This window comes from Ranitomeya variabilis, chromosome 7 (assembly GCF_051348905.1).
Source record: "Ranitomeya variabilis isolate aRanVar5 chromosome 7, aRanVar5.hap1, whole genome shotgun sequence".
Classification (NCBI taxonomy): Eukaryota; Metazoa; Chordata; class Amphibia; order Anura; family Dendrobatidae; genus Ranitomeya; species Ranitomeya variabilis.
The window spans coordinates 42,367,751-42,392,638 of NC_135238.1; the positions used below are offsets into that span (position 1 = coordinate 42,367,751).

Sequence of the window (24,888 nt, forward strand, 5' to 3'; positions counted from 1 at the left end):
CACCAGAGAATCCTGACAGTGCGCAGTGTGCACGCTATAAGGAGACTGTCTGTAAACATGAACCCTAAACCTCTTTAAGGAAATAGAGCTCTGGGATTAGCGCTGCTGCTAATCTGGTGTACTGGGTCAAATCCAACCATTGTCCTCGTGGGTTTCACATAGTGATAGGTTAATGGACTTCCTACTAAAGTGGCCCCAGCGGGTGTCAGACAGGAATATTAGGTTGTGTGGTGACGATCTGGGTGCTGCATCGCAGAATACGCTGATGCAACCGAAACCAATAGTTGGGTCTCCCCTAGTGTGCCCACCTTTACTGTTCTCAGGGGTTCTCATTGCTCTACATCCAAATTGTTTGTCTCCGAACTTTACCAAAAACAGAATCTATTTTTTTGTATTGGTCAGTGCATGCTGGGAGTTGTAGTTTGGCCACTTTGATGCTTTTGGGAATAGTCTCTTCGCCTGTAGGATTGCAGACGTCTCCATATTGGGGCAGTATAATGCAGGGCATTGTCTCGGGAACATTGTGCAGATACGTATCGTATTTACCTAGGCGTTCTTTCTAAATAAGAACGGGAACATTTCCTTGCAGAATGACAATGGGGCGACGACTGGCAGAGCGGAGCGTGTGCCACAGCTGGGACAGCTTCTGGGGCTTGTTTGGTTTTTGCATGTGGGATGCTGCCAGACCCCACCCCTTCCCTAACTGTGCACTAAAGCGACGTGTACTATCCCCAGGCTCACAGCAGTCGCCTGCTACCTACCTCCCTGCTCCTGACCTGCACCTGTATCCTCACCTGGGCTGAAGGCACTGGACAAAGCAGGTAATGTGCATGGGGGTCACCCTAACCACCCTAGGCCATGGATGGGGGGTTATATGGTGCGACAGCCAGATCCATTCACGTGCAGTTATTCTGATTAGCTTCTCCTACACGAATAGTTGTACTTTATAAGACTGGGTATTAGGAGAACAAGGCTGTCACTTAGGAAAGTGATATGTAGCATGCACAATGGACGCCTTCATGCTTGTGACTCACTTGTGTGCACAGTGATTGCCAAGGTCCACACTTTGCACCTTAACCCTGTTGGGCACAAGGTGCCCAGAAATGCACAAAGTTCATCACTAGAATCTATTGGTCACGGATCCGAAATCGTAATTAGTACCGATGGGTGGCTCGATAAATATCAGGACCCCCCGGATATGATTGACGGTGACAAGTTTAGTGGCCACGACTATCAACCTGGAGGGTGAACTGTGGGCAGAACATCAGTGGGGGTCTTGACTAGTAGAATCCCCCAATTCACAATATCTGTATGATGTCAGAAAATGCCAGATCCTTCATGCAATACAGCAGGATTGTGGAGCCGGAGGACGCTTGTGTTCCAGGGGGAAATGCTTTACGGTCAGATTGTCCTTCAGACATAATGAAAGACGACCGAAAATATTCACACAATGGTTTTAGCATCCTGGCTGCCAGGTCCTTGTCCACAGACATGTATGTACCGTGTGTCCCCGGAATAAGAGAGGGTCTTATATTATTTGTTTGCTTCATAAGATTGGATAGGCGTTATTTTCCAGCGATGGTTAATTTTGTTTTTCCATGAACAATCCACACATACATACACATGTATACAGACACTGCACATACATACACATGTGTATACACACTGCACATACATACATATGTATACACTCACTGCACATACATACACGTGTGTACACTCACTGCACATACATACACATGTATACAGACACTGCACATACATACACATGTGTACACACACTGCACATACATACACATGTGTATACACACTGCACATACATACACATGTGTATACACACTGCACATACATACATATGTATACACTCACTGCCCATACATACACGTGTGTACACTCACTGCACATACATACACATGTATACAGACACTGCACATACATATACATGTGTATACACACTGCACATACATACACATGTGTACACTCCCTGCCCATACATACACGTGTATACACTCACTGCACATACATACACGTGTATACACACTGCACATACATACACGTGTATACACACTGCACATACATACACATGTATACACTCACTGCACGTACATACACATGTGTACACACACTGCACATACATACAGATGTGTATACACACTACACGTACATACACATGTATACTCACTGCACGTACATACACATGTGTACACACACTGCACATACATACAGATGTGTATACACACTGCACGTACATACACATGTAACATGTATACATACATATGTATACGCACACTGCCCACACATACACATGTATACACACACTGCACATACATACACATGTATACAGACACTGCACATACATACACATGTGTATACACACTGCACATACATACATATGTATACACTCACTGCCCATACATACACGTGTGTACACTCACTGCACATACATACACATGTATACAGACACTGCACATACATATACATGTGTATACACACTGCACATACATACACATGTGTACACTCCCTGCCCATACATACACGTGTATACACTCACTGCACATACATACACGTGTATACACACTGCACATACATACACGTGTATACACACTGCACATACATACACATGTATACACTCACTGCACGTACATACACATGTGTACACACACTGCACATACATACAGATGTGTATACACACTACACGTACATACACATGTATACTCACTGCACGTACATACACATGTGTACACACACTGCACGTACATACAGATGTGTATACACACTGCACGTACATACACATGTAACATGTATACATACATATGTATACGCACACTGCCCACACATACACATGTATACACACACTGCACATACATACACATGTGTACACACACTGCACATACACATGTATACACACACTGCACATACACATGTATACACTCACTGCACATACACATGTATACACACACTGCACATACATACACATGTGTACACACACTGCACATACACATGTATACACACACTGCACATACACATGTATACACTCACTGCACATACACATGTATACACACACTGCACATACACATGTATACACACACTGCATATACACATTTATACACTCACTGCACATACATACACATGTATACACACACTGCACATGCATACACATGTGTATACTCACTGCACATACACATGTATACACACACTGCACATACATACACATGTGTACACACACTGCCCACACATACACGTGTACACACACTGCACATATATACACTCACTGCACATACATACACATGTATACACACTGCACATACACATGTATACACTCACTGCACATACATACACATGTATACACACACTGCTCGCACATTGACATGTATACGCACACTGCCCGCACATACACATGTATGTGTATGTGCGGGCAGTGTGCGTATACATGTGAATGTGCGCACACACTGTACATACACCTGTATATATTTATATATGTGTATGTACAGTCTGTGTGTGTGTATATATACATGTGACATGTGCAGTGTATAAATAAGTGTATATGCAGTGTGTGTGTATATACGTGTGTGTGCAGTGTATATAAATATATATACATGTGATTGTGAAGTGTGTAAATATGTGTATGTACAGTGCGTGTGTGTATATACATGTGTATGTGTATGTGCAGTGTGTATAATATATTTATACAATGGACATGTCACATATATACACACACACTGCATATACACGTGTATATATATTTATACACACTGCACATACACATGTGTAAATATTTCTACACATTGCACATGTCATATGTCTATATACACATACGCTGTGCATACACACACAAAAAAAAGGATTTAGTCAGCCACCAATTGTGCAAGTTATCCCACTCAAAAAGATGGGAGAGGCCTGTAATTGACGTCATAGGTAGAACACAACTATGAGAGTCAAAATGAGAAAACAAATCCAGAAAATTACCTTGTCTGATTTGGCAAGATTTATTTTGCAAATTATGGTGGAAAATAAGTATCATCACCTGGTATGGCCACCTAAAAACATACAGGATTTCTGGCTCTCACAGACCAGTAACTTCTTCTTTAAGAGGCTCCTCTGTCCTCCACTCATTACCTGTAGTAATGGAACCTGTTTGAACTTGTTATCAGTATAAAAGACATCTGTCCACAACCTCAAACAGTCACACTCCATACTCCACTACGGTGAAGACCAAAGAGCTGTCGAAGGACACCAGAAACAAAATTGTAGCCCTGCACCAGGCTGGGAAGACTGAATCTGCAATAGGCGAGCAGCTTGGTGTGATGAAATCAACTGTGGGAGCAATAATAAGAAAATGGAAGACATTCAAGACCACTGATAATCTCCCTCAATCTGGGGCTCCACGGAAGATTTCACCCCGTGGGGCCAAAATGATCATAAGAACGGTGAGCAAAAATCCCAGAACCACAAAGGGGGACCTAGTGAATGACCTGCATAGAGCTGGGACCACTGTAAAGGCTACTATCAGTAACACACTACGCCGCCAGGGACTCAGATCTTGCAGTGCCAGACGTGTCCCCCTGCTTAAGCCAGTACATGTCCGGGCCTGTCTGAAGTTTGCTAGAGAGCATTTGGATGATCCAGGAGAGTATTGGGAGAATGTCATATGGTCAGATGAAACCAAATTAGAACTGTTTGGTAGAAGCAAAACTCGTAGTGTTTGGAGGAGACAGAATGCTGAGTTGCATCCAAAGAACACTATACCTACTGTGAAGCATGGGGGGTGGCAACATCATGCATTGGGGCTGTTTCTCTGCAAAGGGACCAGGACTACTGATCTGTGTACATGAAATAATTAATGGGGCAATGTATCATGAGATTTTGAGTGCAAACCTCCTTCCATCAGCAAGAGCATTGAAGACGAAATGTGGATGGGTCTTTGGGCATTATAATGATCCCTAGCACACAGCCAGGGCAACGAAGGAGTGGCTTTGTAAGAAGCATATGAAGGTCCTGGAGTGGCCTAGCCAGTCTTCAGATCTCAACTCCATAGAAAAAGTTTGGTGGGAGTTGAAAGTCCGTGTTGCCCAGTGACAGGCCCAAAACATCACTGCTCTAGAGGAGATCTGCATGGAAGAATGGGCCAACATACCAACAACAGTGTGTGGCAACCTTGTGAAGACTTACACAAAACGTTTGACCACTGTCATTGCCAACAAAGGTTATATAACAAAATATTGAGATGAACTTTTGTTAATGACCAAATACTTATGTTCCACCATAAATTGCAAAATAAATAAATCAAGGTGATTTTCTGGATTTGTTTTCTCATTTTGACTCTCATAGTTGTGGTCTACCTATGATGTCAATTACAGGCCTCTCTCAACTTTTTAAGTGGGAGAACTTGCACAATTGGTCGCTGACTAAATACTTTTTTTCCCCACTGTAAATTTGACTTGCAACTATTTAGCATGTGATTAGTTATGCAGATTTATGTCACTGCATTATTACAATGATGACCGCTTGCAGCTAGCTTCTATTAACTGATCTCTTCCTCCTTCTCTTTTGCATTCTCCTCCTTCTCCTGCCCTTTTCTCTTTCTCCCTTATTTTCCCCTTCTCCTTCTCCCCCTTTCCCTCCTTCTTCTTTTCTTTCTAAGATGGTCCATGCTGTCTTGATTGGCCGCATGTCTCTTTACCTGAACTCAATAACCTCATACATGCCTATGACACTGTAGAGTTTGGGTCAGGAGATCACCAATGGTCAGTCTGTCCATCACAATCCATATTCAGACCATGAAAAAAACGATGTGTGAAATTGGCCTAAATTCTATCAGACTGATGGAGATCTAATGTATAATCTGTGACATTGGGCCCTCAGACACCGAGGTTTGGATGTGACGGCTACCTCTGCACCTCCCAGATCTTACCCACACTGTGTGGATCCAGTTGGCTCATCCAATCCTTTATCTACCTTCCAGTCCTGCTTCTCTCTATATATTAGCCATTTATATGTACATCAGGCTTTTTAGCTGTTTGCATTATTATGTTAAGCTCTAAGGAGTATTTGAGTTTATGATTCATAGTTTCAATATGACACCGCCATAACAAACTCCCCGCAAAAGCAAATCGCTTGCTTGTTAATTGTTTTCAGTTTTCTACAGGGTTAGGCGATGTCTGGACTGGCAGTGGCTCTCCTGACAACAACAATTTGATAGTCATATATAAAGCTGTCGAATTCGGGTTAGGAAACCTGCGGCCGGTACCGTAAATGCCGGCTGTAAATTTGGTATTATAAAGTCAGTGTACTTACATGTGCTTATGATATAACCTTTACCCAAGGAAATTAGTGTTTACCATATCACCATTTTCCAAGTCCACGCAAACAGCCCTCTATGAAATAGTTTTGTCAATATACTTTCTATGAGGTATCTGATGTTTTCTTACCCTTTGCTCTCATATACTGATCAATAAGCATTTATAATAGATATTTGGGGATGAAGGGGTATGGACTGGCCCACAGGAGAACAGGAGAATCCTCTGGTGGGCCACCACCACCAACTCTATATGAGCAGTACATGGCACAATACACTTGATTCACCATATACAGGCAAAGGCAACATCTTATTAGTTTAACAATTAACCTAATTTATTGCTATGGAATTTTGTGAATGAGGATAACGTCAAATTTGCATGTAGCTGTAAAGTGGGGCCCTGGAATTGAAGTTACTGGTGGGGCCCTAGGCACCAACCCCAGTCCCACACTGGGTATGGGAGCATATTGCTCAGATTTGTACATTGCATCCTTCTGTTATGTACACGATAATAAGTCCTTGTCCCAACATGATAGTATTTAGTTCAGTGGCAGAGAGTGATGGGTATTAGGCAGGTAGATGGATCAATAGTACAGTCCATCCACTGTACTCTCTCGGAGGTCTCACTCATCAATAGTGATGGGTATTACTCGGGCAGATCCTTTACCTGAATGTCAGCAGCTCAGAGAAAACCCATAATCCCAATACTACAACTGGGGTTTGGATTCTCGGGTTCTGCGGAGGCTGACAGAAGGCGAGTCTAGTGGTTGTGTCCTATACGAGCCCACCAGGCGAGCACCTCCTGTATTTCTACAGTTTCAACTAACATGGATAGGACCCTCTTTGGTTAAACAACGTAGCGAGAAAAAGTCAAAACGGCAGAATTTCGTTTTTTTGGTCACCACAACATTGCATTAAAATGCAATAACGGGCGATCAAAAGATTAAAAACGCCAGCTCGGCATGCAAAAAATAAGTCCTCACCCGACCCGAGATCACGAACAATGGAGACGCTACAGGTATCGAAAAATTGTGCTTTTTTTTTTTTTTTAGCAAAGTTTCGAATTTTTTTTTACCACTTAGATAAAAAAGAACCTAGTCATGTTAGGTGTCTATGAACTCGTAATGACCTGGAGAATCACAATGGCAGGTCAGCTTTAGCATTTAGTGAACCTAGCAAAAAAGCCAAACAAAAAAACAAGTGTGGGATTGCACATTTTTTTGCAATTTCACCGCACTTGGAATTTTTTCCCTGTTTTCGAGTGCATGACATGGTAAAACCAATGGTGTCGTTCAAAAGTACAACTTGTCCCGCAAAAAAACAAACCCTCAAATGGCCATTTTGACCAAAAAATAAAAAAGTTATGGGTCTGGGAAGAAGGGGAGCAAAAAATGAAAAATGCAAAATCCAAAATACCTCTGTTCTTTAAGGAGTTAATACTACAATAATGCAGTATATAGTGAAATCTCTGAGCTTCACAGGCCCAAGCTGCCGTGATAATTCATCAGTTCCCCTAAATTACGTAATTTAAATGCTGCTATCTGGGATTGACAGCTGTATTTATATGGTAAGATTGCAGTGATCGGAGTAAGCTCCGGTTGCTGCAGTTACAGGCAGATGCCGGCAATGTAACGCAGCCGGCATCTGCCTCGTATCAAGCTGGTTCTGTTCCTGAGCTGGCTTCATACTTTTATTAGCAATCTATGGTGAAAATGTACATCATAGGTAGTAAAGTAGTTACATCAACTTCCTTTTCCTCAAACATAGATATAAAAATGTACAAAAATCAGCAGTTTGTGTTTTGGTGTTGCGGCATAATTACCCAAATTGATGACAATTACAAATATTTACCCTATAAGTTAAACACAAAAACAGGAGGAAAAAAAATAAAAACAGCAGACATTTTTTACAATTCTGACCACTGTCACTTTTTGAGGTTATAACTCCGAAACGCTTCAACGGATCCTGATGATTCTGAGACTAATTTCTCATGTCATATTGTACTTTATTATAGTGGTAAAATTTATTTGATATAACTTGCGTTTATTTGTGAAAAAAAGCAGAAATTTGGCGAAAATGTTGAAAATGTCACAATTTTCAAACTTTTAGTTTTTATGCCCTTTAATTAGCAAATCATATCACACAAAATACTTAATAAATAACATTTCCCACATGTCTACATTACATCGGCACAATTTTGGAAACATAATTTTTTTTGTTAGGGAGTTATAAGGGTTAAAAGTTGACCAGCGATTTCTAATTTTTTTTACAACAAAATTTGCAAAACCATTTTTTTTAGGGACCACCTCCCACTTGAAGTGGCTTTGAGGGGCCTATATGACCAAAAATGCCCAAAAGTGACACCATTCTAAAAACTGCACCCCTCAAGGTGCCCAAAACCACATTCAAGAAGTTTATTAACCCTTGAGGTGCTTCACAGGAATTTTGAAAATATTTAAAAAAAAATTAACATTTAACTTTATTTCACAAAAAAAATTACTTCAGATCCAATTTGTTTTATTTTACTAAGGGTAACAGGAGAAATTGGACCCCAAAAGTTGTTGTACAATTTATCCTGAGTACGCTGATACCCCATATGTGCAGGTAAACCACTGTAACACACCCCTAACCCTAATCCCAACCATAACCACAAACCTAATGCTAACCCTAATTCCAACCCTAATCCCAACCCTAACCCTAACTTTAGCACCAACCCTAACCCTAATGGGAAAATGGAAATAAATACATTTTTTTATTTTATTATTTTACCCTAACTAAGGGGGTGATGAAGGAGGTTTGATTTACTTTTATAGCGTTTTTTTAGCGGGTTTTTATGTTTGGCAGCTGTCACACACTAAAAGACGCTTTTTATTGCAAAAAATGCTTTTGCATCACCACATTTTGATAGCTATAATTTATCCATATTTTGGTCCACAGAGTCATGTGAGGTCTTGTTTATTGCGGGACGAGTTGATGTTTTTATTGGTACCATTTTCGGGCACATGACATTTTTTGATCGCTTTTTATTCCGATTTTTGGGAGGCAGAATGAACAAAAAACAGCAATTCAGGAATTTCTTTTTGGGGGGAGGGGCGTTTATACCATTCCACGTGTGGTAAAATTGATTAAGCAGTTTTATTCTTCAGATCAGTATCATGACAGCGATATCTCATTTATATCATTTTTTATGTTTTGGTGCTTTTGCACAATAAAAACTATTTTATAGAAAAAATATTTCTGCATCGCTTTATTCTGAGAGCTATAACTTTTTTATTTTTTTGCTGATGATGCCGTATGGCGGCTCATTTTCTGCGGGACAAAATGACGTTTTCAGCGGTACCATGGTTATTTATATCCGTCTTTTTGATCGCGTTTTATTGCACTTTTTGTTTGGCAGTATGATGATAAAGCATTGTTTTTTACCTCGTTTTTTTACGGTGTTCACTGAAGGGCTTAACTAGTGGGACAGTTTTATAGGTCGGGTCGTTACGGATGCGGCGATACTAAATATGTGTACTTTTATTGTTTTTTATTTACATAAATTGATTTATTGGAAAATATATTTATTATTTTTTTTTCTTTATTTGGGGATTTTAAAAAAATCTATTTTTACACATTCACATTTTTTTTTTTTTTTATTACATTGTCCCAGAGGGGGACATCACTATATAATGTCAGATCTCTGATCTGACACTTTGCATAGCACAGTGTCATATCAGCAATCTGACAGGCAGTGTAGGAAGCTTGCCAGTGCTGACAAGCCACCCCACTGAAGGACCCGGAAGGACCCCGCGGCCATCTTGGATCCAGGGGTCTCGATGGGGACCAGCAAAACAACGCCACCACATCACGTTGTTCTGGTGGGAGCGCGCAGGGAGCGCCCCTCCCTGCGCGATTATTCTCTATGCCCCTGTCACTACTGACAGCGGCATCAGAGGGGTTAAATGCCCACGATCGGCGCTAGTTAGAGCAGTACTAGTACGGCGCATGTCAGGAAGGGGTTAAAGTGAATCTGTCACCAGTTTTTGCCGCCTAATCTAAAAGCAGTATAATGTAGGTAAAGAGACCCCAATTCCAGTTATTGGGCTGCTTGCTGAAATTTTGATAAAATCACTGATTTATAAGCAGGAGATTATCACTAGAGGACTAGTAATCCTGCTGCTATGTAGTCCTCCATGTTTATGAGCTCTGTATAACCCCGCCCTCACCACTGATTGGCCACTTTCTGCCTATGTACAGTGTACACAGAAAGCTGCCAATCAGTGGAGGGGGCGGGGTTATACAAAGCTCAACATTAGAGAACTGCTAGATCTGCAGCAGATAAAAGAGGGATTTTATCCAAACTACAGCAAGTAGCCCAGTAAGTGATACATCACTGGAATCAGTGTCTCTTCCCCTATATAATGCTGCTCTCAGATGGGGGAGCAAAAACCTGGTGACAGATTCTACGGATAGTCAGATACACACAGCACCTTGAGGTCCAGTCATTGCTAGGAGGAGACAATCTTCCAAGAGCAGGAATAGAAAATAAAGCAACCAGATAGGAACACATTGTTCCTGATAAGTAGTAGGACAGGCTCAGCCTTGCCGGAGCTGTGGTCTTACGTGTCGTCATACTTCAGTGCAAGTGACCTAGAGCCGGGGACTCTGAAGGCCAAAAGCTCTCGGTACGGTAGAAGAACAAATAGAAAATACAGCTATTTGCCATGATGGGAGAGGTGAGGCTGTTCCACCGTCAGCAGAGGGTCACTCAGCGTCCTGTTATGGACTGGTAATTTAGGAGCGACATGCGACTAGCTCTGAGCAGGTGGTAACTATACAGACCGCAGTTCCTGATCTTAACACAACACTAGCAGTAGCCGTGGGATGTTCCTGTCACTCCCTGGACACCTCGTCACAGCCGGAGAACTAGCTACCCCTAAAGGTAGAAACAGGAAAGCTTCTCTTCAACATATTCATTAATGATCTGGTAGAAGGTTTACACAGTAAAATATTGATATTTGCAGATGATACAAAACTATGTAAAGCAGTTAATACAAGAGAAGATAGTATTCTGCTACAGATGGATCTGGATAAGTTGGAAACTTGGGCTGAAAGGTGGCAGATGAGGTTTCACAATGATAAATGTAAGGTTATACACATGGGAAGAAGGAATCAATATCACCATTACACACTGAACGGGAAACCACTGGGTAAATCTGACAGGGAGAAGGACTTGGGGATCCTAGTTAATGATAAACTTACCTGGAGCAGCCAGTGCCAGGCAGCAGCTGCCAAGGCAAACAGGATCATGGGGTGCATTAAAAGAGGTCTGGATACACATGATGAGAGCATTATACTGCCTCTGTACAAATCCCTAGTTAGACCGCACATGGAGTACTGTGTCCAGTTTTGGGCACCGGTGCTCAGGAAGGATATAATGGAACTAGAGAGAGTACAAAGGAGGGCAACAAAGTTAATAAAGGGGATGGGAGAACTACAATACCCAGATAGATTAGCGAAATTAGGATTATTTAGTCTAGAAAAAAGACGACTGAGGGGCGATCTAATAACCATGTATAAGTATATAAGGGGACAATACAAATATCTCGCTGAGGATCTGTTTATACCAAGGAAGGTGACGGGCACAAGGGGGCATTCTTTGCGTCTGGAGGAGAGAAGGTTTTTCCACCAACATAGAAGAGGATTCTTTACTGTTAGGGCAGTGAGAATCTGGAATTGCTTGCCTGAGGAGGTGGTGATGGCGAACTCAGTCGAGGGGTTCAAGAGAGGCCTGGATGTCTTCCTGGAGCAGAACAATATTGTATCATACAATTATTAGGTTCTGTAGAAGGATGTAGATCTGGGGATTTATTATGATGGAATATAGGAATATAGGCTGAACTGGATGGACAAATGTCTTTTTTCGGCCTTACTAACTATGTTATCTTGCCTCAGAGAAAATCCCCAAAGGATAGGACAGCCCCCCACAAATAATGACTGTGAGAGGAGAAGGAAATGACATACGTAGTATGAAACAAGATTTAGCAAAGGAGGCCACTTCTAGCTAGATAGTACAGGAAAGAACACTGTGCGGTCAGTAATAAAAACTAGAAAAAGTCCACCGCAGAGATATGCAAAAATCTCCACACCTGACTAAAGGTGTGGAGGGCAAAATCTGCTGCCCAGAGCTTCCAGCTTAGCTGAATAGATCCATACTGATAAGCTGGACAAATGAGCAAAACATAGAATGTGCTGAACAATAAAGTCCACAACAAGTGGACTGCAAAAGGACAAGCAAGGACTTAGCTTTGCAGAACTGGTCAGAGTGTCAGGGAAATCCAAAAGAGCAGTGGCTCCAAGCAGGAACAATTGACAACTGGCATTGATTGAGGGATAAGGCCAGATTAAAATAGCCGAGCCAGAAAGATGATCAGTGGAAGCAGCTGCTGATGCTAAATCCAAGAAGCAGCTATACCACTCAAAACCACAGGAGGGAGCCCAAGAGCAGAATTCACAAAAGTGCTACTTACAACCACCGGAGGGAGCCCAAGAACGGAATTCACAACAGCGTCCCCCTCGCTGCCAATGGGCGGCGAGGACTTTTATCTTTCTGGTGACCTAGAAGACATTTCCGATATTAGTTGGGACCAGTCCAGACTCATACAGACATGATCCGCATGCATTTCTTTAGTAGTTTTTCTTCACCTCTTCCTCATCTTTCCCTGCACATGACAACTCATTTAATCAGCCATCAAGGTCCTCTAACAGCCGCGGGTGGAGTGGTGTTCCACCCGTGGATGTTAACCTGTTATATACTGCTGTCAATCACCGACAGTGGGATTTAACACACGCAGGCGGGAGCGCGTCATTTCTCCCTCCCTGCCCTGCTCTATTTAGCACAAGCGATCGGATGATCGCAGCTTCTAGTCTCCCATGGAGAATACTGAAGCAAGGGAAAAGTACAAAAAAGTTTTTAAAAATATTAACTGTATTGCGACCTGCCGCATTTATGACATATCCATTCATTCCTCTGTAAACTGCCATAGAGGTGACCAAGTGGTCGATGTGGGGTCACAGGATCCCTCCTGATGGAAAATGCTCCAGTCTAAGCACTGTCCTATCAAAAGTCTGCAATAAAAACGCATCAGGAAAAAAAAAAAGATTTAAAAAAATGCTTCAGGAAATGAAAAAAAACTTCACCAAAATCTCCTCACAGAGGAAGTATTTTCAGCTCTGGTGGCGGTCGACTGTAAATGGTGCGCGGAGTATAACTATACCAGCACAGCGCCATACAGTGTTAGTGGCCGCTCCGAGTACTGCACATCAGCGCCTATTACACTGACTCAGCTGCGCTGCTGCACGATGTCAGCTCCCACTGATTTCATATTGATGACCTATCCTTGTCGATAAGTCAGCAAAGAGAAAAACAGTGGGCAACCCCTGTTAGGCGAGGATCCGGCCGCAACACATGCAAAGATTTCCTGTTTGTAGGGCAATCCTTACATGTGTTGCAAATGTCGAACAACTGCGAGACATGCAGCCGCTGGGACTCGACATATTATTCGAGCAGGAAGATGTCACTGGGTTAGCACCCGAGCATGCTCAGATAACACCTTATCAAACCACGTTTGCTCATCACTACTGGGAACCATAATTTAGCAGTGAAAAATGCAGCCTTAATCGTGATGTAGAAGTTTAAAGGGATTATCTAGGACTCTTTTTCCCTATGGGTCCAGCAGTTAGGCAGCTGTCAGTCAGCATGATGTCAGCAGTGGTTCCCTGTAGACAGAGTCGGGCGGAATAGAAGGAACTGTCCTGTCGATGTGACATCACAAAAAGCCAATGCCAAGAGTGAGAGATCGGTGCACAGCAGAACAGGCAGGTAGTTAGCAACTACCCGCTGATTTCTGCTACGACCCCAAGGAAAAAAAAAACAGTCTTTAACATTTCAATTTTATATTTCATGGCCACCGGATGCTGTGTAACGTTAGCCATAATGATAGAATTCTATCTGACTGCAGCTGCCACTAGGGGGAGCACTTAATGGTAATACATTGGAACTCCATGAGAAAATAGTATCCAGTAGGCGCCCTCTGCTGGGAAAACGCCAGATAGCAGTCTATTATTTCATGCAAGGTTTTGGATCTGTTTTATCTAGACAAGAAAAAAAGTATATATATATATATTTATCTGTTCTGTATTCTGTAGTGATAAAAGTTCTGTTTGTGGAAATATGTCCCATCATTTCTTTCTGCTGCTAATAAATCCAACGGCTCTGACCCTTGTAGGATGCAGTGAGGAGGGTCTTTTGCTTGTGTCCCCCATAGGAGCACCGATCCTCTACCTTATAATGTTGTTTTGCTCAGTCTTGTTGTGTATTGTGGACCTGGGTCACCGTGTGCCTGTTTTCTGCCCTGGCACTGTACCCTACCCTGGCACCGTACCCTACCCTGGCACCGTACCCCCGGCTTATTTCTGAAGTTCACCTTTGTATTTCATTCTCCCAGTGATATTTTGGCCTCATTGACTATTATCAGGAGGGCAGGATGATCTGAGATTTATTTATAAACTGGTTTCATCATCAGAACATTGAGCAGAAAATAAAAAAAAACAAAAAAGATTCCAACGCTGTGCCCGGCGCAGGACAATAAAGTCTTCTCCATCGCTTTCTACCTTCTGACTTCTCATGACCAAGTCGGTGGTGTAGATCTCAGAAACTCCTGTGAAACCTGCACGACTATGCAAATGTGCCGCGCCGAAAAGCCCGGTGTGACTTTCATATGACAGTAACCCAGATGTTCAGCTGCAGATCTGTTCCTAACATCTGTGAGAGGGAGCGGTGGTAAAATATGTCGGTGTCCATTCTACCAATGCCCCCCCACCCCCCAGGGTTACAGGAGCAGAAGGTGATCATCGAATGAACGTTAATATGGAATCAATGGTGCAGACGTGCGTTCACACAAGGTGGATTTTTGACAAAGATGTCTGCAACTAAAAACCTGTTGCAAGCACTTATTAAGCCATAGACGGGCCGCACCAATACCAAGAGGGGAGCACTGGTTAAGCCATAGATGGGCACCAATACCAAGAAGGGAGCACTGATTAAGCCATAGACGGGCACCAATACCAAGAAGGGAGCACTGATTAAGCCATAGATGGGCCGCACCGATACCAAGAGGAGAGCACTGAATAAGCCATAGACGGCCACACCAATACCAAGAGGGGAGCATTGATTAAGCCATAGATGGGCCGCACCAATACCAAGAGGGGAGCACTGAATAAGCCATAGATGGCACCAATACCAAGAGGGGAGCATTGATTAAGCCATAGACGGGCCGCACCAATATGAAGAGGGGAGCACTGAATAAGCCATAGATGGCACCAATACCAAGAGGGGAACACTGAATAAGCCATAGACAGGCTGCACCAATACCAAGAGGGGAGCACTGATTAAGCCATAGACGGGCACCAATACCAAGAGGGAAACACTGATTAAGCCATTGATGGGCACCACACCATTAATAAGAGGGGAGCACTGATTAAGCCACAGACGGGCCGCACCAATACCAAGAGGGGAGCACTGATTAAGCCATAGACGGGCACCAATACCAAGAGGGGAGCACTGATTAAGCCATTGATGGGCACCACACCATTAATAAGAGGGGAGCACTGGGTAAGTTATAGACGGGCAGCACCAATACCAAGAGGGGAGCACTGATTAAGCCATAGACGGGCACCAATACCAAGAGGGGAGCACTGATTAAGCCATAGACGGGCACCAATACCAAGAGGGGAGCACTGAATAAGCCATAGATGGGCTGCACCAATACCAAGAGGGGAGCACTGAATAAGCCATAGACGGGCCACACCAATACCAAGAGGGGAGCACTGAATAAGCCATAGACGGGCCGCACCAATACCAAGAGGGGAGCACTGAATAAGTCATAGATGGGCCGCACCAATACTAAGAGGAGAGCCCTGATTAGGCCATAGACAGGCGCAGCACCAAAACCAAGATGGGAGCCCATGCACACTGTCAAATGGACGTGAAAACTAGGAGGAGCACTGACAAACATAGAAATTGTTACATCTAAGTATATAAAATCAAAAATTGCTTCACATTTATTATGAAGTCACAAAAACATTGTTCCAAAAAAGCAGACAAAATGGTTCAAATGTTTTCAAGACACAGACTTGTACATAAGAAGGGGGTTGGACACGGAGGTCCCTTCACCGCTAACACTCTGTGATTCTGTAGGAAGCAGTTGGGCTTCTCCGGGGAGATGTGAGCATTGTGCTGCTCTTATCGGAGCCGCCGTGACTCACATTTCCTGAACAGATAGTTGTAAAAGCTTCTTAACTGATTTTCTTTTTTTGTGTTTTTTTTTTTTTTATCCTGCAGTTTCTCAATCACTTGAGTGAAACGTTATTTAATAGTTTTTGAGGTTTTTTTTTTTTTTTTTTTTTACATCCGATTAGTACAAAACCCCGCACAGTTGTCTCATTGTGTAATTCGTTCATCTTGTGTGGTGAAGAGGTAGTTTAAGAAATGTATAATGGGCTTTCTCCTTAAAGGAGCACTTACAAGTATCACAAAAAAATGCATTTAATGTTCAGTTGCACCTATGTAGCTGGAGGTTCTTGAGATGTGAGAGATGAAGTAATGATCTCGGGGGGGGGGGGGGGGGCAGCGATTTATCTGGACTTCCTGACTGTAGTGCCAGTGCGATATGGCTATCCCCAGACTATAGCCGCCGGTCAGTTCTGTGTTTCATTGTGATAAGATCCCTTTAAGGGTGGGGGCACACGACGTCTTTTTCAGGCGGAATCTGCCTGAATAAAAAAATTGCAAAACAGCCTCAAAAAAATGAACATAGTACAGAAATGTATAAAAGACAGTGCTGCCATCTTTTACCACTTCTGTGTTTAAAAGTGGTTAAAAGTAGCACAGTCATTTTTTTGGGCGGCTTCCATTTAGAAACCACTCGCTAGTTATAGTTTAAAGTAATTATTAACAAATGTCGCTGGTGGCGAAACAATGGCGGAAGTGCCGCCAACGAAGCTCCTTCAGTAAAAAGGCCACCAGCTTTTTCGTGAAGAACATCTTGGCTGGAGGGCAGGAAATAGAGCTGGAGTGACAGATGCTTCAGATCTACACATAGATCTTCAGCCTCATTTGCATAACAATTCAAATGCTGATTTCTCAGTATCGGAGAAATGGATCGGCCATGTAAGGACTTGTCTTTGTCCTCTGCATGTACATATAGTTTACAAATAAAATCCTACAAATTAAGTGCAGATTTACTTCCGTCCAACTGGAAGAGAAGGGAACGTAAGGCTTCAGCCAATCAGCCGCCACTGATTGGCTGCAGTGGTCAAGTCACACCTCCTTCAAACAAATGGAAGAAGACTGGACGCCGGAAGCAGAATGAAGGAGCAGTGCCGTCTGGTATTTTTTTTTTTTTACTTTTGCACCACTTTAGGCCTATTAATAAAATTTGCAAAAGTTATAGACAAACCCTTTAAACATGATTTTAGTGTGTAAAATTAGTAAAACAAAAAAAAAACCCTATATATTAATTAACCATAACAATAAAGCCCCTGAAAGGTGAAGTACATGACATTGGCTCAGTGGTTAAGTGCTGGGCTTTAATAGTGTAATAGGCTTTTACCCTATTAAAGAAAAAGATGTAAAAAAATGAATAAATATATTTGGTATTGTGGCGTGAAAATAGCACAGGAGGAGACGGAGACATTATGGCGGCTGAATGCCATTACGTGCATGTTATTGAGGTACAGAGCAGTGCGGGGACATGGAGCCGCACAATGGGGCTTTGTGTCTGGCGCATTGGTTTGGGCACAGCTATTTGGCTGGCAGAATTTCATGAATAATTATAGGTTCTGTTTGTATCTGGTATGGCCGACTGTGTGTGAATGTGCGCCAGTAATCTCCATGGCTTATGTCTGGTCAGCAGTCGGGTCAACTCAAGACACCATCCACACTCGCTTCTGAAAGTTGGCGCTTCTTTATGGTCCCACATGAAAACATGACGCTCCCAAAGCCTATTATAGTGCCTCCTAAGAGTATGAGAGCCGGCCACTTCTGGATGTAGCATAGAAGCCATCAGTCCATGGATGTAGCATGTTAGCCAGCCACCTCTGGATGTAGCATGTTTGCCGGCCACCTCTGGACATTACTCCCTCGGTGTTCCGGCTACCGGGCTTCTGCACCTCAGAAGGAGGCAGCCTGTGTAGGGCTGGTCCCCTTCTGGTATCCTCTCCTTTGCTACGACTTCTTTTGCACGCTCGCTGCAATACAATTCTGCCTTCGATGTCTCTTTCTAAGAGCTGCAGCTCTGAGGGCATGCACAGCTCCGTGTCCTTCTCCCTCCTCAGACTACAGTCTGGAACTTTCTCTGCTGATGTTCTTTCCTTCTCAGTTTCATCTTTCTGCCAGGAGCTGCAGACCCCCACGTCTGCTCAGCTATTCTCCTATCGTACCAGCTCCGCCTCAGCTGATGTTCCACGACAAGCTCCCTTCTGGCAATCTCTCTAGCACATCTTTCTGTTTCCTTCCCCACTGTCTCTCTGACAGGAACTGACTGACTTTCCCTACAGGACCACAAAAAACAAAGAGACAGCGCCACAATGGATGGTGAAAAAATAGGAGCTTACATTTATTCTGCCTCCTGTAGCGACGTTTCGGTCAACAGTGCTTGATAAAGGTCTGTTTTTTGTGGTCCTGGTACTGTCCGGGATGGGCTCCCTGGTTTTGGACGTGCGCCCTTGTGTCCGCTGAGACCTTCAATCTTTATATAAAAGGGTGCGTTTTTGACTTTCTTTTGTTTTGACTCTGATGACTTTCCCTACAGGTCACCAGTTTTACAAATGTGGGGAGTGACCTAATAAATAGGAGCAAGAGCTCCCCCTGGCGGCCTGGAGTGTGAAATGTGTTGCATGTTTGTGATACCTGGATGCATTTATCCTTCTTTGCCTCCAAACGTAACACCACTCTCCCCTAGAGGAAAATGACATTACTGCAACGACCAGGACCCTGGGGCGCCGCAGTAGCATAGTAGCTGGGTACCCCTGGATGTAGCATGTTAGCCGGCCACCTATGGATGTAGCATGTTAGCCGGTCACCCCTGGATGTAGCATGTTAGCCGGCCACCTCTGGATGTAGCATGTTAGCCGGTCACCCCTGGATGTAGCATAGTAGCCGGTCACCTCTGGATGTAGCATTTTAGCCGGCCACCTCTGGATGTAGCATGTTAGCCGGTCACCCCTGGATGTAGCATGTTAGCCGGCCACCCCTGGATGTAGCATGTTAGCCGGCCACCTCTGGATGTAGCATGTTAGCCGGTCACCCCTGGATGTAGCATGTTAGCCGGCCACCCCTGGATGTAGCATGTTAGCCGGTCACCTCTGGATGTAGCATGTTAGCCGGTCACCCCTGGATGTAGCACGTTAGCCGGTCACCCCTGGATGTAGCATGTTAGCCGGTCACCCCTGGATGTAGCATGTTAGCCGGCCACCTCTGGATGTAGCATGTTAGCCGGTCACCCCTGGATGTAGCATGTTAGCCGGTCACCCCTGGATGTAGCATGTTAGCCGGTCACCCCTGGATGTAGCATGTTAGCCGGCCACCTCTGGATGTAGCATGTTAGCCGGCCACCCCTGGATGTAGCATGTTAGCCGGTCACCCCTGGATGTAGCATGTTAGCCGGCCACCCCTGGATGTAGCATGTTAGCCGGCCATCCCTGGATGTAGCATGTTAGCCGGCCACCTCTGGATGTAGCATGTTAGCCGGCCACCCCTGGATGTAGCATGTTAGCCGGTCACCCCTGGATGTAGCATGTTAGCCGGCCACCTCTGGATGTAGCATGTTAGCCGGCCACCCCTGGATGTAGCATGTTAGCCGGTCACTCCTGGATGTAGCATGTTAGCCGGCCACCCCTGGATGTAGCATGTTAGCCGGTCACCCCTGGATGTAGCATGTTAGCCGGCCACCCCTGGATGTAGCATGTTAGCCGGCCACCTCTGGATGTAGCATGTTAGCCGGTCACCCCTGGATGTAGCATGTTAGCCGGCCACCTCTGGATGTAGCATGTTAGCCGGCCACCTCTGGATGTAGCATGTTAGCCGGTCACTCCTGGATGTAGCATGTTAGCCGGCCACCCCTGGATGTAGCATGTTAGCCGGCCACCTCTGGATGTAGCATGTTAGCCGGTCACCCCTGGATGTAGCATGTTAGCCGGCCACCTCTGGATGTAGCATGTTAGCCGGCCACCTCTGGATGTAGCATGTTAGCCGGTCACCCCTGGATGTAGCATGTTAGCCGGCCACCCCTGGATGTAGCATGTTAGCCGGCCACCCCTGGATGTAGCATGTTAGCCGGCCACCTCTGGATGTAGCATGTTAGCCGGCCACCTCTGGATGTAGCATGTTAGCCGGTCACCCCTGGATGTAGCATGTTAGCCGGCCACCCCTGGATGTAGCATGTTAGCCGGCCACCCCTGGATGTAGCATGTTAGCCGGTCACCCCTGGATGTAGCATGTTAGCCGGTCACCCCTGGATGTAGCATGTTAGCCGGTCACTCCTGGATGTAGCATGTTAGCCGGCCACCCCTGGATGTAGCATGTTAGCCGGCCACCTCTGGATGTAGCATGTTAGCCGGTCACCCCTGGATGTAGCATGTTAGCCGGCCACCTCTGGATGTAGCATGTTAGCCGGCCACCTCTGGATGTAGCATGTTAGCCGGTCACCCCTGGATGTAGCATGTTAGCCGGCCACCCCTGGATGTAGCATGTTAGCCGGCCACCCCTGGATGTAGCATGTTAGCCGGCCACCTCTGGATGTAGCATGTTAGCCGGCCACCTCTGGATGTAGCATGTTAGCCGGTCACCCCTGGATGTAGCATGTTAGCCGGCCACCCCTGGATGTAGCATGTTAGCCGGCCACCCCTGGATGTAGCATGTTAGCCGGCCACCTCTGGATGTAGCATGTTAGCCGGTCACCCCTGGTTGTAGCATGTTAGCCGGCCACCTCTGGATGTAGCATGTTAGCCGGCCACCCCTGGATGTAGCATGTTAGCCGGTCACTCCTGGATGTAGCATGTTAGCCGGCCACCTCTGGATGTAGCATGTTAGCCGGTCACCCCTGGATGTAGCATGTTAGCCGGCCACCCCTGGATGTAGCATGTTAGCCGGCCACCTCTGGATGTAGCATGTTAGCCGGCCACCCCTGGATGTAGCATGTTAGCCGGTCACTCCTGGATGTAGCATGTTAGCCGGCCACCCCTGGATGTAGCATGTTAGCCGGCCACCTCTGGATGTAGCATGTTAGCCGGCCACCTCTGGATGTAGGATGTTAGCCGGTCACCCCTGGATGTAGCATGTTAGCCGGTCACCCCTGGATGTAGCATAGTAGCCGGCCACCTCTGGATGTAGCATGTTAGCCGGCCACCTCTGGATGTAGCATGTTAGCCGGCCACCCCTGGATGTGATCTATTATGCCCTATTCCCCTCACCCTTGTTGGACGTCTTGCCTCGCTTCAGGCTCTCTGTTACGCCTTCATCTTCTCTGCATACAAGGTTCTGCCATGTTCCTGGGCCTATCTTTGTATCTTTGATGTGTGTTTGCTCTTTATTTGTCACGTTGAAGATCAGATTTCTTATCTGTAATCATCAGGCTCCGGGCTGCCTTCATAGACTACAGATTAAGGCTCATTAGTAAATATCACTGGAAGATTTAGAAATCCTAATCATACACTTAACCCCATTCACGTCCCACACAAAGAGCCAATTGTCCCACGGCCACCATACGTCGCCGCCACTAATGAGCGCTGGGCTCACCGGGCTCGTCTTACAGCATTTTATATCATTAGCAAACCCTTTACTTTCCATTCATTGTTCTGAATAAACATATAGAATCGTCATCGAGTACGGGGTCCCATAATGTCTATCCCTCCGGGGCTGCACGACCCCCAAGCCCACCAGACATTGATCATTTGTAAAAAAGAAATGAGCACAAATTATGAACAAAAATAGAAGAATTAAATATATAACACAATGAATGAGTTTTCTTATAGGTGTGATCAAGTAAAACAATCAAAATTACCGTATATAAGCCCTTGTCACTTGACACATATATGCATTCTTTTTTTACCAGGCGTAAAAACTGCTGTTCTGAATCCAGCGCTATTTTTCTTTTGTTTCTGAGTCCCTCCGTTCCTGAGATATGGTCCTTTCTTCACTGTATATAGATGTAGACTTTTTAGCCAAATGGGCGTAGTCCTGAACTCTTCTCTGTGGGTGTCTACTTGACAATCCCGCCCCCTTGGCTAAGGAAACTAGAATTATACACAGTGAAGAGGAGGCCATATCTAATAAACAGAGTGGTGCAGGAACAGAAGAAAATAACATCAAATTCAGGAGAACTGCGGCATTCACACCAGGTAATATAAAAATTATATATTTAAGGCAAGTGACAAGTCGTCTTTAGGGCTGTGGAGATTTTTTACACTTTTGTTTGGATACGCCCTTCCCTCGCCCCATAATAGGCTGATTCCAATCAATCAGGTTAGATCTGCCAGAGAACCTGATAACAAGTGTTCAATTCCCCACCAGCGCCTCCGCAGGAGAAATGAGGAATTTCATAGTTTACAATATATTGAATATGTAATGCAGGGAAGTGCACAGTCCTCCAGAGCGACAGACGCTCTTTGTAACGTTGGGTGATAAGTGAGGGTCCTGAATTGCGGACCTCCTCCTGTATTAAATCAGACGCTCCTAGTATTGAATGTGAAAATTAGTTTTGTAAATCAGATAATCTATTTAAAAGCAGAATATTATAAAAGATCATAGAATGCACAATTTCCTAGTTTACCTCCGAAGCCGGTTTAGATAATTGTGGTCTTCTACTACAGTCCACTATTCCATTACCAATGGTGGCACTGAGCAATAGCTGTTTGTCTTTTTTTTTACGAGAGGCACCACAATGTCTTTCGTTGGGCGGCGATTTGTGATTTTTTCCACCATGCACCAGGTGCAGTGAACTTTCAGTACCCAGTTTCAGGGCAGTTTCTAATTGACTCGTGTTTTCACAGATCTCACTTTGATGAATAAAGTCAGAAGAAGCTTTTTGGGAGAAAGATCAATCCGCCTTGTTTCTTTTTACCCTAAAATATGAAGACAAACCCAAGATCAACGAGACGAAGACTGGAAATCGACTTGGAGGACGAAGAGAGTCCGGAACAGCAAACTTCCAGCGAGGATGATAACGATAAGTGCTACGTGTATCGCGAGAAGAGTAAGAGTAAAAGCCAAGAACCCGGTAAGAGCGGCAACCGGAGGAAGAGACAGTCATCCCAAGGGAAGGAGCACAGCGTCCGTAGGCTGGAGAGCAACGAACGGGAACGGCAGAGGATGCACAAGCTCAACAACGCCTTCCAGGCTCTACGAGAAGTCATTCCACACGTCAGGGCGGAGAAGAAATTGTCCAAAATCGAAACGCTTACCTTGGCCAAAAACTACATAAATACTTTAACCGCCACCGTACTGAATATGTCCAGCGGTGGCTTGCCCGGGGACCCGAGGACGGATACAAGGAGAGGGGGAAAGCTCTATCGACATTACCAGCAGCAACACGGGGAGGAGGACAATGATGAACACCTAGAAAAGTACTCTACACAAATCCACAGCTTTCGGCAAGGTAGTTGATGCAAAGCTCAATGGATTTGCTTTTTTTAAACTTTAGTGCCGAAGAAACATAAAAGACTCTATTGTCCTATGACAATGATGTATCATACAAAATATTCCATCCAGAAACCAATTATCCGCATTTTACTGGTAATTAATGGGAACTTGGCACATTGGACGTGATATCTGCACATAAACAGGGAAGGAGGAATGGAGCAGATTAATATATAAGTTTGGTATAGGTTCTCGAAATTCCTGCTCTTTTTAGGCGTCCAGTGGGTGGGCCCATTACCAAGTAGGACCGCCCACTGGACCCCTAAGCCTAGAAAAAGCAGGGATATAAATAATCTTTCAACATAAAGCTATATATGAATCTGCTTTATACCAACAGGACGGCATGTACAATGTGACAGGTTAACCTTTAATGGTGGATAATTGGATTTAGGATTAGCGTAGTATGAATGTTATGTAAATTATTAAATTATGGGGTCGCAATGAGCTGTAATGTCATAATCACTGGTTTTAGGATAAATATTTTGTAAAGAGAAAGGGACCTTGTAATAATGTCATTGGCACAAGTGATAAGTATACCTGCAGCAGTAACGTCGTACAGAACATGAAGACAATTGAATATCCTAGGGCTGGACTGGGGCTGAGGATATCACTGCACAGAGGGAAAATATGTTTAAGGCTAAAACGTGAATTCTCCCATAAGAAATACTCTACTGACAAATAAATGACCTTTGGGGCCCATTACTGTGACGGAGCTCTGACCGAGACTGATAGCATATGAAGGTTATGATATACATTATATAGAAATATATGCTATATAGCAGCTATGGGGTTAAATCCCATAAAAACGGAGCTGCATTAAGCACTTCCCTGCTGCAATCGTCATTCTGCACTGGAG

At 44.4% G+C, this 24,888-nt stretch overlaps 1 protein-coding gene across 1 annotated transcript; it reads left to right on the plus strand.

The window, feature by feature from the left end:
- Positions 1 to 717: 717 nt before the first annotated feature.
- Positions 718 to 24,888, plus strand: BHLHA15 (basic helix-loop-helix family member a15). The gene is made up of 2 exons (XM_077274939.1): positions 718 to 821; positions 23,387 to 24,888. Exon 2 carries the CDS (start codon positions 23,466 to 23,468, stop codon positions 23,997 to 23,999), a length of 534 nt encoding a protein of 177 aa, XP_077131054.1. The 5' UTR covers positions 718 to 821; positions 23,387 to 23,465; the 3' UTR covers positions 24,000 to 24,888.